Below are 17198 nucleotides of genomic sequence, written 5' to 3' on the forward strand. Positions count from 1 at the left end.
GGAATTCAAATCAGAGCCCCAGGGGACAAAGAATTTGGCATGCGGGCTCAAGCACACAGCGATCTTGGTCTCAAGGTCTATCCCCCCCCAAAACACATTTGTACCATTTCTCGACATCTTGAGTGTGAGAAAATATACAGTTAAGGAAATGTGTAATGAATGTAAACTTTCTGCCACTTTCACTTCGTCCAGGAGTGATTCAACCAGCAAGCTGGTAGAACTAAGTTGGTCCCGTAGTAGTCATGAAGAGTCTCCTTAACCATCTCAGGTTACAAGCTGGCCCCTTTTCTTGCTTCACCAACAGGACCTGTTGCCACCACTGACCTACCAAGCCCAAACAAGTTGCCTTCATTCAGAAGGCTGAGAGAAACACTTTGGCTGTAGGTTCTTTTGTTTTCTAAGGATGTTTAGTGTTACCTGGTCATTCTCTTGATAAGAACCACCTTTGATTATATTGATATGGAGCTAGTCCTTGTTTCTACTTTCTGTCCCTATAATATATCTGTCTTAGTCTTTGAATGGCAAAGAAAACATTTCTTCTAAGGTTAATCTCAGTCCCTGCATACCTGATATATGGTGACATACTCAACTGATATCCATAAATACTGGCCATAGGTACTCAGACTTTTTTGTATAAAATCAGTAGGCCCAGTGAGTACCATGTGGATGGGTTGGAGCAGCAGAGTCATACAGTAAAGGCAGCTAAACTCAAGCCAGGATTCGATAGTTTATGAATGTCATCAGGAGCTTCTGGATTAACTGTTCAGTGAACAGGACTTTCTAAAGGACTTCAGCCTGTGATGGGACCAAGAGCAGAAAGTAGTACCCTGCCATCCATTTGGAAGACCAGGCAAGACCCTGGAACATGTAACAGATGACTCAAAAAGTGTGTTTATCTCCAAGGAAATCCACACTCCCACACTTCCATTAACAACAACAACAACAACAACAACAAAAAGTGTTTTAACTATTAGGGCAGTTGCCTCTACAGGCAAGGAAATCAAACAACCAACTATGCCTCTGCCCAGGGTGGAAAACATCCATTTTCAAGCAGAGACATTTGGAAATTCCCTTTAGCATGTTAGGCATAATTGCAAGGTGAATTATTAAATGTTGAGTACAATTAACAATAAAAAACCACCACCAGAGTTTGAATTGTTAAAACACACAGCTCATTTTGAATGTACACACTAAGTTTCTTGCCAAGTTGCTCTCAATTTTTCAGAAAAATTTGTCCTCTTTTAGGAAAAGATCAAAGCCCAAGATCGACCCAATGCCACCACCTAGTGGGGAGATATATTCATAACACCTCTCTTCCCTTAAAATGCATCAGACCCATGTGCCTTTCTTCCCAGACTGCTAAAGTAAAAGGTCTTGAGACACTGTCATAATGTAAAATAATTATGGAAAAGGAACATTGAAAAGTTTAGATGTAAATTAAAAGCTTTATTGAATAAAAATGTTTCAGACTAAGCAAGACTATAAGAAAGCAGAATATTTTACATCTCTAAAAAATATTAGAGCTAAATCTCTAAAAATGCAGGACAAAGAAAAGCCTATGGCTTAAAACATCTCTCTCCCCACATACAATTTGGAATATCGATTATGTACAACAAGTGTACTCAAGTTTATGTTCCAAAGCCTTAACTACTAGAACCCCCCCCCCCCCCCCCACACACACACAAAGGCCTGTAATTGGTTTAATTGCACCCTGGGAATACTGTCTGCCATAAGAATCAATACATTTCAGAGCTGGTATGTATTTAAAAAACTAGTGTCCCAGAAAGGGGATATCAGAAGTGGAATATAGGGCTTGGAGGTCTGAGCTCAAGTGGGTTAAGGCAGTTTTTTCTGTTACTCCTTCTTTAAACTCCTCACTTTGCTTTAACATGCAACATGGCAAATAGCAGTACAAAAGATCTTATAAAAATATTGTAGTTTTCAGTATATGATGAGCCCATAGATACCACCAAAGAAGAAAGCAATCACTTGGGGGGGTGTAGTCAGACTCATTGGCAAATACCAGAGCTTATTTGAGAGAGAGTGGATCTCTCCAAGCACCAAATGTGCTCAAAAAGTGCCCCAAAAGAACAGTTGTGTTATATCTCAGTAATCCAATTCAGGATGTGGCTTACAGAACGGGATGCAAAGCAAGAAATTCCCCATGTATATCAGAGTGAGAAAATTAACCTAAAAATGTTTTAAAGATTACATATTTGATTTCTTAACAGATGAATGCTAAATAAATTGGTATTCATTTAAAAATATACAAACTGTGCCCTTTATACTAAAGTGCGTTCAGTCATAATGTTTAGGTCCCTAAACCCCTTCTGTGTGTTCCCTAATTCCATAGTTGAAGTGCGACAATGTGCTACTAATCGTCTATTTTTGTACTGCCTTTTGGGAATACAGTGGAGTCTGAACTACATCAGTTGGCATACCCGCCCCCCGCCCCCATAAGACCTTAAAGCACTTATGTATATCATCGTTGCTAAAATAGAGGACTGAAGTAATATTATCTATAGCGTTTAGAATTGGTTCACTTAAGCTGCAGTATGGGATTTTTTTGAAGCAAGAACTCCTCCAGAACTGCTTCCACATAAATGACAGTTCATGCTAAGACACCTGTTTACGGTGCATCACTTTGATAAAGGGCAGTGGCTTGCTAACACTAACACAGACTTAAGGCCCAGCACCGTTGCAGTCTGTCATTCCTCATCATCCTCATCCTCATCGTAGTACCGATTTCTTTTTATCTGTTCCTCCACAGACAGCTCTTTGTCTACTTCTCCCTCCCAGAATCCCACATCCTGGGATTTCTGATGCTGGGTAGTGAATTCTTTAGGGGAGGTGCTTTCTGAAAAGCTGGACCAATTTGTAGACTTGGGTTCTAGTGGGGACTGCTCTTTGAGGTTTCTATCATTTTCATCTAAGCTTGCACCATTTTCTATAAGATTCTCACTCCCCATCTCGAAACCATGATCTTCCTTACTTCTCCTCCCTGCCTCCCCTCCTTTAGATTCTTTGTTTTGCCTGGTTATTTTTCCCACACTACCATTCTTTTCGGAGGCACTGGCATTTTCCACTTGTTTCCTTTCTGCTGCCATTCCTCCTATAAACTCCTCACTCTGCTCTGACATGCTCCAGCCTTTCCTTATAGGTGGGGATAGGATTTTGGGGCTCTTGACTGAAGTGGTTCGAAATGAAGCTGCCACAGTGAATGGACGGCTTCTTTCCTTCAGTGAAGAAGATCGTCTTAGCTTCTTCAGATCCAGATCCACATCCTCGGGAGCTTCAGGCTTGCTCATTTCATCCTCAGGAGGCCATTTGGGCTTGGATACTTTGATCCCTTCCTCTAAGGTACTTCCTGAACTACCAAGTTCAGTGGGGGGTGGCCAGGCTATCTTCAACTTCTTGGTTTCAGCTGGCTTGTCTTCTTTCTCTGGCTGAGAGGATGCCTTGGCTTCCATACTTGCTGTAAGCACACCCACCTTAGCAATGGGGGCATCTTCGACCCCTGGGCTCTGAGGGGTCTCCCCTGCAATTGGAAGCTGGGCTGGTCTCTCCAAAGTCCCTTCACTTTCATTTTTGCTTGCCCACAGATCCTTGTGTGGTCTGTGTCCAAAGCCTTCATCATAGTTGCCTTTAGCTTTAAAGAGTTGATTGAAGTGAGGCTTACAGTAGATTCTCCCATGTAAAGATGCATATGTTCCTAGACTGTTGTTAAAAGAAAAAGAGCATAACGTTGAGGTATCTATATACTCTTACTTATACTAGCAGGCTGAAATTTGGCAACTTCAGTATTTTCAGAAGTTGCTAAGTGAGAAAAATACCTTTAAAAGCACATCAATCACCTAGGATTCTTTACCCCCTCCCTTTCAAGCACGTTTGTTTTATTACCCTTATAAAAAACATGCTCACTTCTAGGCCTAAAGCTTCACAAGACATTCATGTGGTACATCTTCCTATTTTCAAATGATTTCACTCCCCTCTGTCAAAACTGTTAAAAAAAAATTTTTCTTCCAAGAAGTCTTCCCCAGGTTATCCCACCTATCTCTGACCACTCATATATTTCCTAAGCATTTATAACCTTTCACTACTTATAATGATATTTTCCTTTGCACAAAGCTGAATCATTTTCCTCCTTGTTTCCCATGTGTGTTATAATTTAAAAATACATATCTACAGGAGTAGGTATAATGCTTTGCAAATGGTTTGCACTCACAAGACACTAGTGAATGAATGTGAATGTGGTTAATAGGAGCACAGTAGCTGGGAAGTAAATCTACCCTAATGTCAGTGCTGGACAGGCCTTTAGGAGAGTTGGTGTCTCTTGCAGGGTAACACAGTTCGAAGGGGGTATGAAAACAACAGCATTTCCACAGAAGAGATACAAAAATTCAGAAGCTTAGAAAAATATGCTTTGGGGAAAAAAAGTAATACCGTGGGCAGAAAAAGAACCAAGGAGCGGAAGTTACAGAGGAACGTTTTGGCTCAACAGAAGGAAAAGTTCTTGGGCTGGAGCTACACTGGAACAAGGTAGTGCGGTATCGACCCCTGTGGAAGTGCCACACAGACGCCAGCACGTCTTTCAAGAGTATTTTCATTTATTTTTGAGAGACTGAGTGAGGGGCACAAAGAGAGGGAGAGAGAGAGAGAATCCCAAGCAGGCTCCGTGATGTCAGCACAGAGCCCGATGCAGGGCTGGAACCCATGAACTGTGAGATCGTGACCCAAGCCAAAATCAAGAGCTGGACACCCAGCTGACTGAGCCACCCTGGTGCCCCTCAAGAGTGTTTTAGAAGGAATGCTTGCTCTGAAAGGAAAGCTGGAGGAAGTGACATCCTGGTTACTTTCTTCTCTAAAACTCTATGATTAAAATGAGTTCATATGGAATATGTCCCCAAATGGCCACATTTATATCCATACTTTGAGTTACTTGGAAGAAATTATAATTATTTTGTCACACATAAAAAGAAGCAATATACAGAATATGTGCTCTTCAGTGCCCATTATCATTGCTATTATTACCATTTACAGAGTGTTTGGGACATTTTCAAGTAAGGGCTGAAACAACTATACTCTTTTTTTTTTTTTAATTTATCTTGAGAGAGGCAGAGAGAGTGCAAGTGGGAGAGGGGCACAGAGAGAGGGAGAATCTCAACCAGGCTCTGCGGTGTCATTGCAGAGCCCGATGTAGGACTCGAACTCACGAAACTGTAGATCAAGACCTGAGCCGAAATCTAGAGTTATATGCTCAACTGACTGAGCCACCCAGGCACCCCTAAACTCTTAAGATTTCTTAGCTTTAAAGGGGCGCCTGGGTGGCTCAGCCAGTTGAGCATCCGACTCTTGGTTTCGACTCAAGTCATGATCTCACAGTTCGTGGGTTCAAGCCGCACATCAGGCTCTGTGCTGACAGTGTGAAGCCTGCCTGGGATTCTCTCTCCCTCTCTCTGCCCCTCCCAAGCTCGCTCTCTCTCTCTCTCTCTCTCTCTCTCTCTCTCTCTCTCTCAAATAAATAAATCAACTTAAAAAAAAAAGATTCTGTGAGACCAAAGGAAAATATTCTACTAAATTAAGTCACAGGGGGGTTTTACCTGCCACCCATAAGATTTAAGCTCCATGTAAATTAAAATATCAATGTACTAAGATGTTCCAAACACCACTATCATTTGATATGAAATACTTGTCACTAAATGATACTTTTTATGTTTTTCAAGGGCTTTCAACAGCGTGCTCTTGGCATAACAGCTTTTAGCACCAGTGCTCTAAAAGCCAAACATGCCCTCCGGAGGTCCAACTGTACAGAGATAGCTGGTTGGTTGGCTTACCTAAGTTTGTTGTTGCAATAGGAGCACCGGAAGCAACTGATGTGAAACACCTGCTGGTTGGCTAAGAGACGCTCCATCGGGTAGACTGTCTTCTGACATTCCACACAAGTCTCTCTTGCAGGTGCCTGAAACTTCTAGGAAAAGGAAAAGGGCAGCTTTAACAAGCACCGGCCAAGATGAGTTAGTGCTCTGCTGAGAGGCACCCTGCTTTTACTTTGTCAGCTAAAGGCTCTTTGCCCTTACCTGTCAATTCTCACAGGAACACTAAGCCTGTTATGATTCTCTTAAAGAGTTCTCTTTAAGGCCAGGAAGCACTCCTGAATTCCTTTCCCCAACTGCCTGGCTGCCCCAAGTGTAGCTGCCACCAAGGACAGGTGGAGCTAGGGCTGGATTGCAGAGAGAGGCTTAGACAAGCCACCACATACACACAAAAGCACATAAAAAATGTTTCCACAGACAGGAAATTAGGAGAAAATGTCATCACACACAGAAGTTTATTTGATTCGAGTGCCTAGTAAAAGCAGGACAGACTTTTGTAAGATTCTGAAGGGGATAAATTTAAAGGAGAGGAAGAGCATTTAACTTTGGGGATGAGGAAAAGACAATTTGATAAAGTATCTTTTAGTCCCCTCTGCTTATACTCTTAATTTGGCATATGATTTTACCCACTAGGCATAATATTTTGAAGTAAGTCAAAGCTGACAGATAAATGTAATAATTTTAAAGAGACAAACTATTTTATTAGGACATCCAGAAGACAGCACAGCCCAACAAAGCTAGAATCTTCTCAGAAACCAATGGAGAAGGGCGCCCGGCTGGCTCAGTATGGAGAACTTGCCACTCTTGATCTCAGGGTTATGAGTTAGAGCTCCACGCTGGGCATGGAGCCTACTTAAAAACAAAAACAAAACAACTCAGTGGAGAATAAAACTATTGTAATGGGGAGTGAAAGGTCATAATAGACTAGGAATTCATGAACTGTCTATAAAGTGTGGAATAAAAGTGGGGTGAGCACAGGTGTTCTAGCTGGTGCTACCAATCCTAAATAACACCAAATAGTTGGTATTCCAGCATTGATGAAAGCCAGAATTACCAAACTGCAAGTTTTTACATAAGCAATGGTAACATGGCCACCAGGGGTGGGGGGTAAGAAGTCTCTAGGTATATGTAAATAACTCTTACCCCAAGAGAAACACCTTATCCAGCAAATGCAGAAGCAGCTTAGGTGGCCAGGAAGCTCTCAGTAGACACCTGGGGAAGGCTTTGCTGCCAGGACCCGGGTGGTGGTAAATAACATAAATTAGTCCCGAGGTCCAGGACCTGAATAGTTAAGATAAGCCTAAAAATAAACCAGGTCATGGGCAAGACAGAATTTTCATTACAAAAACCCGAAAATAGTCCCATAAAAAAAAAAAATCAGACTGCTGGTTCACTTGCTATATGATTCACCAGGAAGTAAAGCAAAAAATAGGAATGGTTTTCCAAGTAGATTTGGATAGGAAACAAAAGTAGAAAATGGACCAAAAAATGGCCATAAAGGGAAAGCTCTATAAAAGGGAGTTTATTAGAGTTTAGTGGTAAACTCCCAAACAGCACCAAGGGATTTAAGAATGAAGGAAGAGAACTGAGTGGAAATGGCTTATCAACAGTCCTCTTCCATTCCTAAGGTTAGAGTCCTAAAAAGAAAAACTGTAATAATTAAAGACAGGTTCAACCTAGTTTACCAAGTGTAGGGGAGGTATTTAAATATGATCAAATGTTATTGTAATTGAATGCTGTTGGAAGTAATTAGGGCATTGTTTGGAGCTCGAATTTCTTTTTTTTTTTTTTATGTTTATTTACGTTTAGAGAGAGAGAGAGGGAGACAGAGCATCATGGGGGAGGGGCACAGAGAGAGGGAGGCACAGAATCTGAAGCAGACTCCAGGCTCTGAGCTGTCAGCACAGAGCCCGATGCGGGGCTCGAACTCATGAACCTGTGAGATCATGAGCTGAGCCGAAGTCGGATGCTTAACTAACTGAGCCACGCCCCAGAGTTCAGAATTCTTATATGACCACTTCTAACAAGACAGGACTAAGTGGAGATGTCATTGCATAGTTTTAATTGGGTTTTCTTCGAAAAGAACTAGGTCCTTGTCTAGCAAGCAGGAAATATGTTAAAATGCAAAATAAAATTTGGGTATCATAGTACAGTTGATGGCACTGGAGAGATCCTGTACAGATCACTGTTCACATAATGTAAAAGTAATCGGCCAAATGTATTTATTTATCAGATTAAAAATCTTTTTCAGCTGCAGGGGGACTTCTGTATTTTTAACACTTGACTTAGAACAGTATTCATTCTGGTCAGTAAAGACAGAGCAGAGGACGGGAATTTCACACGGTACAAGGGGAGACGGGCATTATTTATTCTGCTAATGGGGAACGAAGACCTACAGAGCACTCCTCCATTACAAACATACAGAGAACACACTGTAGGAGGGTGCGGCCCAGTGAACAGAAAGGAAAACCTGAGAGAAAGCTGAAAGCTGAGCTCACGTTAGGAGGAAAGTGGAAGGCAGGAGCAGAAATTAGGTACCGGAGCAGGAAGCAGAAGCTGGAAGAGACAAACAGGAACCTTCAATGAATACACAGCATTTGGAGTGCCCTGGAGCGCTTTACCACAGCTGAGCTGAAACTCAGGTGCAGGCTCCGATCCAAGAATAAGACCATGTTTGCTTTCTTTTTCAAGTATTTCTACTAATTGTGGCTAAATCAGCCTCACTCGTATCTACCTGAGGCTGGAACATGTCCCAGCTCAGGAGAAAGAGCTCTTCTGAGCTTTCACCCACACGAGGAGTGTCTCATTAACAATTCTTTAGTGTCTTACCACCTCCCACACCTGACCCACAATGGCTCTCTCCTGAACGGGGCCTTCGCCCACACAACTGAAAGGCCATCCTCCTTCTCCTCAACATCAAATTAATAGACTGCTAGCCCAAACATCTGACTAACCACAAGCTCCTAACTAGCCAGACCTATCAGAGTCCCATTATTCCCATCCAGCTTTTTACACAGACCCTTTGCAATAGTATTTAATGTTTATGCGGCAGCTGCCCGAGGGCCCCAGAGTTTCATAAAGTCAAGAGGACCCCAACTTGGTAATGTGCCAAATCAGAGTGGCTGTGTCTGTGCCTTCCCTTTACTTCCTCTGTCCTGGGCTCTCAGCCACTTTTCTGTAATTGCCCCCATGTCTATTCAGACAACAGGAAGCACAGTCAGTGCCCAAAAATCTCCACCATTATGGTAGGCCTGGCATACATCCTGCCCATGCCTCCATGGCATGCTTGGACCTGGCGCAGCCACGTTTTAAAATGCTGCCAGCATCAGAACGTTAGACGGTTTTTAATCTTTTATATATTTTTCAGTTAGTAAGGTATTTTTCATCTCTCCTCCCTCACTCTTTTTCACATGTAGAAACTGCAGCACCAGAATGTCAGGTGCCTTATCAAGGCTCACATGGTCAGTAGCAGACTTCAAATTAAAACTTGGAACTCCCGACTCACAAACCAAGAGAGCACTTTCTAAATTATCCCGGAATGTTAATTTTCCATAACTAAAGGAAACTCCTTGGGGATGAGAGCAGATGCTAACCCAAATGAAAATAATCTCACTTGAGCATTTGGAACAAACTACTTTGTTCAAACTACTTCCTCCCTTTGTTTCAAATTAAAATATGTAGATAACATCTTCGGGATATTCAGGAATGAATGAGGTAATACATACATAATTGATGTTCATAAACACTGTCACGTCTTTCCCATATGACAGGTCTTTAAGTAGGTGGTCAGCACCTACTTAAAGCTACTTTTCCAATAAATTGTTACATCTGCATTCTTTCACCCTCTTGCCTTACGTCTATGTTTCAGTCCAATGAAAGCTCTAGTTGGGAGATGATACATATGTAACGCACATAATATATATAGAGAGAGGGGGTAGCTGGCAACAAGCAGTAAAGCTAACTAACCTTTGGACGTGGTGAAGTCAGAAGAAAATTCTGTATTGATGTCAGGCTGCCATTCCTCAGAACACCACAAAATGCCTTTCATTCCCTCCTTTCCAATCTGTGCAAAATATCTAGGTAATTAAACTGAAATTCTTCGCATACAGTAAATGGTTGGGCCAGCTCTGTGCAGCCTTGGCCCTTTCCCTGGCTTTCTGTGAAACTCTTTTTGACAGCATTCTGGAGATACTCACATCTTAGATTGCTCTACATATAGAGGAAAGGTACTAGTGTTCTGATAAAGCAGTAATAACATAGACAGGAAATAAATAAATAAATAAATAAATAAATAAATAAATAAATAAATAAATAAAAGATTCTAGATGACCTTCTAGCATAATTCTGATAGCTTTGCAAAATAGCATAAAACCTCCTACCCTGTCCAGAGAAGAAGGGACCGCTGACAAGGCACACAGGGGGTGCAAAGTGTGTATCCTCTCATGTAGTCTGCCATCTTTTCTCTCCACATCCATCAGCAGCAAGGGTCTGTCCTAATGAGGGCAAGTGGGTGTTCCCATGGCTGGTCACATCTCCTTGCCTTTTCCTATCCTCCTTTCTGGAAACATTTAAGGGACAACTTCTTTCAGGGGAAGGACATAAACCCCAAGAGACCTCTGGGTCTCTTGAGTAGAAAAGTCCTGATCCTTCCCCCAGGGTCCACTGAGCTCTGCTCCCAGAACACCTCTTTTGAGAATGAACCTGCAACTTGAATTTCATCGGCACCAAGTCTCACCAACTGAGCTATCCGGCCAGTGTCCAAAATATACAAATAAAACTCATACTTGTAAAGACTAGTATTTTTTTTTTTTACTTTATCAAGCTAAAGTTTGAAATGAATCTCTACCTTAGATGCCCTATTTTCAATAATAGATAGACAAGCACTAAGGAACAGTTTTTCCAGGATGTGTGGGACCTAAAAATCTATTCTGAGTGAGCAAGTTTATTCTTAGCTGTATGTAATTTCCCCAAGTGCAGAAACAACTTCTGTTGCATAGCCTACTACCACGACACCAATTACATCAGTAGGTCTTACCTATAGACACTAAAGTGTGTGTGTGTGTGTGTGTGTGTGTGTGTGTGTGTGTGTGTGTGTCTGTACTTGCCTTCAGAATGTAATGGATAAATCTGAGGAAGAGAAAATAAACTACCCTTAAATAAGAGTGGAGATGTGATTGAGTCCCATCTGTATCCCACACCATAATCCTTTGAGCTCTGGACCACAGGCAAACACAGGGAACCAGGTCCATTTACTCCAGTCTTTACACAATACTCAAAACCTGAGGTGTATGTCTGCTGAAAGCATGCCTGTCTGCATTCTACTGCTGAGTGACCAGAGGAAGCAGCCATGGGTCTGGGGCAGGTGCACAGGGGGCTTCATCTCCACCTCCTCTTGTCCCTGGTTATGCTGGGAGGGACCCAAGTGAGGTGCACTCTGTCACTCATCACTCAGCAGCTCAGATCCTGGAGCCTACGTCAAGAAGGGACCTCAAAAGTCCAATCCAGTACCAGGAGGTCTGACCTAGCAGTTGAGGGAGGGAAACAAGACTGGGTTGAGAGTTCAAATACACTCAAGAACAGATTTTAGTTCTTAGATAAGCCACGGAATTTCCCTAGTCCCTAAGTCCATTGCTAAGTCAGATTTGTTGGCTGTTCCTGATCCAGAACCGCAACCCAAGGACTCAAATCTGGGCAGGGTTGCTGTCGGAAAAGAAATTAACCCCATGGCATTTGCTACTTTGTTGGACTCCAGATACCAGACAAAGGAAGTACTGATAACAGCTTGAGCTGGTCTTTCAGGTCAGAAGAGGGAGTCGTATTGAATACATGTGCAGCTCTATCACCGTAACTCCATTTTCCCTCCCTTTACTTGCGTTCTCTTATTACTTTCTTCACCTTTTGCTCCTTTTCAACAAACTTCACTCTCCTCATAAATCTCAGCTTCCCATAAAATTTTCATTTACATTCTTCACCCCCCCCCCCCTTTCCCTTCTTTAACTCACCCTTTAAATCCCGGATTCTCTGCTTCCTTCTTTTTGTTGCAAACCTTCACCTATGTCCTCTTTTTACCCTTGTTTGTGCACTAGAACTTTCATCAAGGCACCAGTCATGCCCACAGTTGAGAGATACCCACAGGGCTGATGCCAGTTACATACCATCTTAACACTAATTCTACCTACTGAGTTTCTTTCAAATGTTAAAACTTTCTAAACAAAACCAGGCTACTGAAGAGAGCACCAGAGGAGAAAGACACTAAAGAAGTGTGGGCATGTTTGGTTATTAATCCAAATGGCTACATTAGCACCACATTAGCAAAGCATTCCATTAAAACAAGTCAGGTAATAAAGCCTAAAATAGGTGTTGGGTATTTTTTTTTCTTAAACTTTGTTTATTTTTACGAGAGTATATATTTGTCCACAGAAAGGGAGAAGACTGTTTTTAAAAACTGGTGAATAAAAGGCAGCCACAGTTTAAGTAGCCTAGTGAAGTTTTCTTAGGATAAAAAAGTCTGTACATTCCTTAACACCTAATATTATACACCCTAGTATAAGTGTTACTTGAATGCCCATTTTTATAGCAAATGGGCTGGCCAACCCCCACTGCGATGTACACATTCTTTAAATAAGTTAACCGCTAATCATGTTATGGTCAAGTTCTTCAGACCAGGGAGCCGCTAACTTGAAGTTGACATGCACGTTCCCACCCAACGAGCTGATTTAGTTTAACAGATTTCTTGAGTTTCCCAGTCTGTGGTCTTTTACCCCTTCACAGATTTATGGACTTTGGGCATTTTTTTCCCTCAAAAAACATAATTTTCTTTAACTTTGGGTTTCCTTAAAACTTTCATGAATTTTCCATATTTCAAAATGAGAGCTATTAGTGAACCTCTCTCCTCCTGGCTCAAACATTTGAGCAGAAAAAAACAAGATTTCCAGGGAAAGTGATTGGCATAAGTAAGCCCTTATTTGGTGTTTTTACCCCCAGGAAAGCAAAAATAAGTTATAATGAACATAAATGGTATAAAGTGCAATGAGATCTACCAGTAAACCAATGTCTAAAGGCTCAGAGAGAAATTGCCATCATACCTTCAATGCTTTGGGAGGAGAACTCTCAGAGAGGCTGGAGGCTCTGGCATCTGGATTTAGTGGCTTGGGATGGACAGGCTGCTGGACCTCACTCTTAACCAGGAAGTTACCTGCTTGAGTTTCAAAAGGAAGAAATTTTATAGCACCTCTTGGCAAGTCTCAGAAATGGTTCCCCTCCAAAGCAAAGTTTTGTCACCTTCACTACAGGACAGGTCCTTTCCACGCCAGGAGATACACAGCTTTTCTAATGCTAAAAGCTTTGCTCTTAGACTCTGAGCTGGGAGGCTTTCTCACCCTTAGCCACACACAGCAGAAATCCAAATCACCAGATCTGAAGAACTTTCTGCCAGCCCCCGTCCCCACCTCCCCACCGTGGGATGTTATATTTAAAGGCTGTTTGTAGACATTGATGGCTTTTCTGGTAGTCAGCACCCCCCAATAACTCCTTCTGGAGTTGGGAAAATGAAGGAATGTGAGGGTAGAAATTTCATATCATGTGCATGTGCACACGTGTGTGTGTGTGTGTGTGTGTGTGCGTGTGTGTGTAATCTGACAGTCTTTTTAGTCAATCCTATAGCAGACATCCATGGATGAAGATTATGGAAAAAGGCTCTATGAGGTTTTTTTTTCCCATAATCATTGATGTGTCACCTGGATAAGTTAATTTCCTGCTAATATATTAACTGCGGAAAACTCTGAACAGGCACAGAAAAATGCTACTAAGGAACCATTAGAGAATTCCTTAAAATCTAGAGTTAAGTCAACAAAGTACTAAAAGACTTAGGCTTATTTTTCAAATGTTTTGCAAACCTAGTCAAAACTGAGAAAAATTTCTAGTCCAACCAAAATGCTTGCAAAAGGAATGTTCCTGGATTCAAGCAGCAGATTTCTCTCTGAAATTTTTTGAGGTAGGATTTACTAGAGATTTGTTTAGCTCATATTTCTACTTTAGTTGCTGAGTTTTCAATGTCTAGTAAAGTCATTATCCTGGGGGAAGCTAGAAATCCATAAATATTTTTAAAAATACACTGAAAATCAGAATCAAATGTGGATAGAGTAAGGAAAAAAAAAAAAAGAAATGTTTTTGTCCTTGGTAGAGGTGAGGCTCAAAATGACTCTAAAATAGGATGAAAAGGTGATAAAAATTCAGCACCAGCAGGAAAATCTCTAGAATCTAGCTAGAGGGTGGAATATGGTACACATTTAGATAAGCAGAGGAAGATATGTTTAAAAGGTTACCCAAATATCAATTCTTTATCCTTGTAAATGAATAAAATCCTTCTTGGCCAAACTCCTATTAAAATGAAACTTCAAAATTAGTTTTTGCAGCTTTAACCCTGAAAAGATTTGATGCCAAAGGTAGGGTAAGTTCAATGAGAGAAGCACCAAAAGTATTCAGTGCCTCAAGTTAATCATATCGAATTTAACTTCTCCCTAAGCCATGGAATGTGTGAAGGGTAGACAAGCACCAGTCCTTGAAACCAAATGAAAGATTTGATCAGCTAAATTACTGGATTTAATATATCACATTCTCAGCACTGACAGCATTGGAGACATCCCCGGACCAAATACAGAACACAGAATAAGAACCTCATCCTCCAGATCTGAGAACAAATGCTTACGGGAGTCATCTTCAGCAGGGGTGGGACGGATTGCCAGGCTATTCTCAGTTGCAGAAACCTACAAAAAGGGTGGAGGGGGGATTAAGAATCACATTAAAAATAAAAGAGCAAACTGCTGTTAATGCCATAAAAACCTGCTGACTCTAGTCAGTCACTGGCTGCCTGGGGGAAATAACGGGCCTCAGAACAGCTGAGCATTTAAACAAGAGGCAGCAAAATGTCTTTTATGAGGATATTAACATGCCTCTCAATTACAGAGTAACGGGAGAAACAGACTGCACTCAACTGCCAAGCGTGCATCATCTCCCTTTATAAAAGAACTTCTAAACCACATCTTTCTACTGTCAAAAAAAAAAAAAAGGGCAAAACAAAACCCTCTATCAGAGAGAATAAAGCTTCTCACCATATAACTATAACTCTCCCCAAGCCAAGATGGAGTCTTTACATTAGGAACTATTCTTATTCTTTTATCTTCCTCATTGCTAATTTCCCAACCAGATACATTCAGCTGAAACAAGCTTGCCAGTACAGAAGACACTTTGATAGCTAAACAACAAATTTACCTAAAACCAACCTCTGGTATTCTCTTCAAGGTTAGTTTTCCTTTTTGTTGTTGTTGTTTTTTCATGTTTATTTTAGAGAGAGAGAGCAAGTGAGGAGTGAGAGTGGGGGAGGGGCAGAGAGAGAGGGAGACACAGAGTCCGAAACAGGCTCCAGGCTCTGAGCTGTCAGCACAGAGCCTGACATAGAGATCGAACCCACAAACCATGAGATAGAGACCTGAGCCAAAGTCGGAAGCTTAACCGACTGAGGCACCTGGGAGCCCCTTCCTTCTTAATCCCAGTTTCAAAACAGCAGAGTGTTTAACAAAATGGCAGATCTTGTGCATAGGTACAGATCTCTTCCCAGGAAGCCATCAAATTTAAATAAAAACTTTCTATGAGCTCTCCCTCTCCTTTCTGGTGTCCCAGGACTTCTGGTATCCTCCTTCACACCCAAAATCACGAAGGGCCAATAGTGACCAGTGTGGAGTCTGCCTGTAACAGTCTTTCATATCAGGGATTTTATGGGCAATGCTGAGTGTTTCTATTGAGTAAGTTTACAATGCAGATTGAGTCATTGGCTGACTGCACCTGAATTTATAGCAAGGTTGTTTTTTCTCATTACTCTGTTTTCATTACAGAAATTCTGACATGGGATAGAACAAACCGCTGTAATAACAGCTAACATTTACTGAGCATTTAGTATGTGCCAGGTATTGGAATAATCACCTTACATGCATTATGTCATTTAATGATAATGAAAGAAACTAAAAGCTCTTCAATTCCTGTTAATTAGTAGGTGCATCCATCTCAGGATGTTCTTCTCTCACCTCTAATTTTGGTCACCTTGAACGTGCAGGGTAAAGTTAATGCCAATCATGACATCATTGCACATGCCCAACCAGCTGACTTCACTACAGGAACAGCCAGGAGAGAGCATGTGAGATTTCTGCTCAAACATTTCATTAAAGAGAAGCACAGATTTGATCACAAGAGGACAAAGGGAAGAACAATACCTTGACAAAATATTCTATTTCAGACAAGTGCACCTAGTGTCCTTTTTTAACAAGCTGATGTTCCAATCGTTCTTAGGTATTGGTTAACAAAAGCTGGGCGAACAGCTGAAAGGTAAGCAAGGCTCTGAAAAATGTTATGAATTTGCCATGGGTTTATGGGTTTATGAACCTGCAGTGCGGTACGTGAAGATTATGTACTACTGTCTTTATCTCCTTTCCTTCCCACCCACTCCTCAATTCATGGTTTAGTTGCACTGATGTCTTTTAGGCTATAATTAAAATGTTTTGATCCTCCAGTTCGACTCAGAGTTCCAGTTTCAAATCAGTGTGAAGACCATCAAGAAGGAAACATAAAATCAGATTAGGGACAATCCAAGCATTATTTTCCGGATGACCATTTCTCAAATTATATGTTCCTAGGGTAGATGGGGGGATTTCAATGCTGGGAATATTTTTCTCTTAAAAATTTTTTTTAAGTTTATTTATTTTGAGAAAGAGCAAGTAGGAGAGCAGAAGAGAGAGAGAATCCCAAGCAGGCTCCATGCCCAGCATGGAGCCCAACTAAGGAGTCGATCCCAGGAGTGTGAGATCATGACCTGAGCCGAAATCAAGAGTATGCCACTTAACCCACTGAGCCACCCAGGCATCCTTTAAATTTCTTTTTTATAGTATGTAACATTTTAACTCAGTTCTTCTTCTTCTTCTTCTTTTTTTAAGATTTTACTTTTAAGTAATGTGTACACCCAACGTGGGGCTTGAACTCACGACCCTGAGATAAAGACCTGAGATCAAGGAGCACCTGGGTGGTTCAGTCAGTTAAGCATCTGACTTCGGCTTAGGCCATGATCTCGTAGTTTGTGAGTTTGAGCCTGTACTGGGCTTTGCACTGACAGTGTGGAGCCTGCTTGGGATTCTCTCCCTCTCTCTCTGTCCCTCCTCTGCTCATGCTTGCTCTTGCTCTCTCTCTCTCAAAACAAACTTAAAAAAACAATTAAAAGACCTGAGATCAAGGGTCAGATGCTTAAACAATTGAGCCACCCAAATGCCACAACTCAGTTAT

At 41.5% G+C, this 17198-nt stretch overlaps 1 protein-coding gene across 10 annotated transcripts in view; it reads right to left on the minus strand.

Annotated features, from left to right (window-relative positions):
• Positions 1 to 1425: 1425 nt before the first annotated feature.
• LIMA1 (LIM domain and actin binding 1) overlaps positions 1426 to 17198 on the minus strand; it is an 85625-nt gene continuing 69852 nt past the window's right edge. For 5 of the 10 annotated variants that reach the window (XM_043563871.1, XM_043563877.1, XM_043563878.1 and 2 more), the window contains 5 exons: positions 14581 to 14638; positions 12959 to 13071; positions 10253 to 10366; positions 5835 to 5968; positions 1426 to 3717 (listed from right to left, as the gene is read on the minus strand). In XM_043563871.1, coding sequence (XP_043419806.1) covers positions 2709 to 3717; positions 5835 to 5968; positions 10253 to 10366; positions 12959 to 13071; positions 14581 to 14638 — 1428 coding nt within the window. In that variant the 3' untranslated portion in view covers positions 1426 to 2708. The remainder of the gene's footprint in view (positions 3718 to 5834; positions 5969 to 10252; positions 10367 to 12958; positions 13072 to 14580; positions 14639 to 17198) is intronic. The other 5 variants (XM_043563879.1, XM_043563876.1, XM_043563875.1 and 2 more) reach the window with 3 other exon arrangements.

Source organism: Prionailurus bengalensis, chromosome B4, assembly GCF_016509475.1.
Source record: "Prionailurus bengalensis isolate Pbe53 chromosome B4, Fcat_Pben_1.1_paternal_pri, whole genome shotgun sequence".
Taxonomy (NCBI): Eukaryota; Metazoa; Chordata; class Mammalia; order Carnivora; family Felidae; genus Prionailurus; species Prionailurus bengalensis.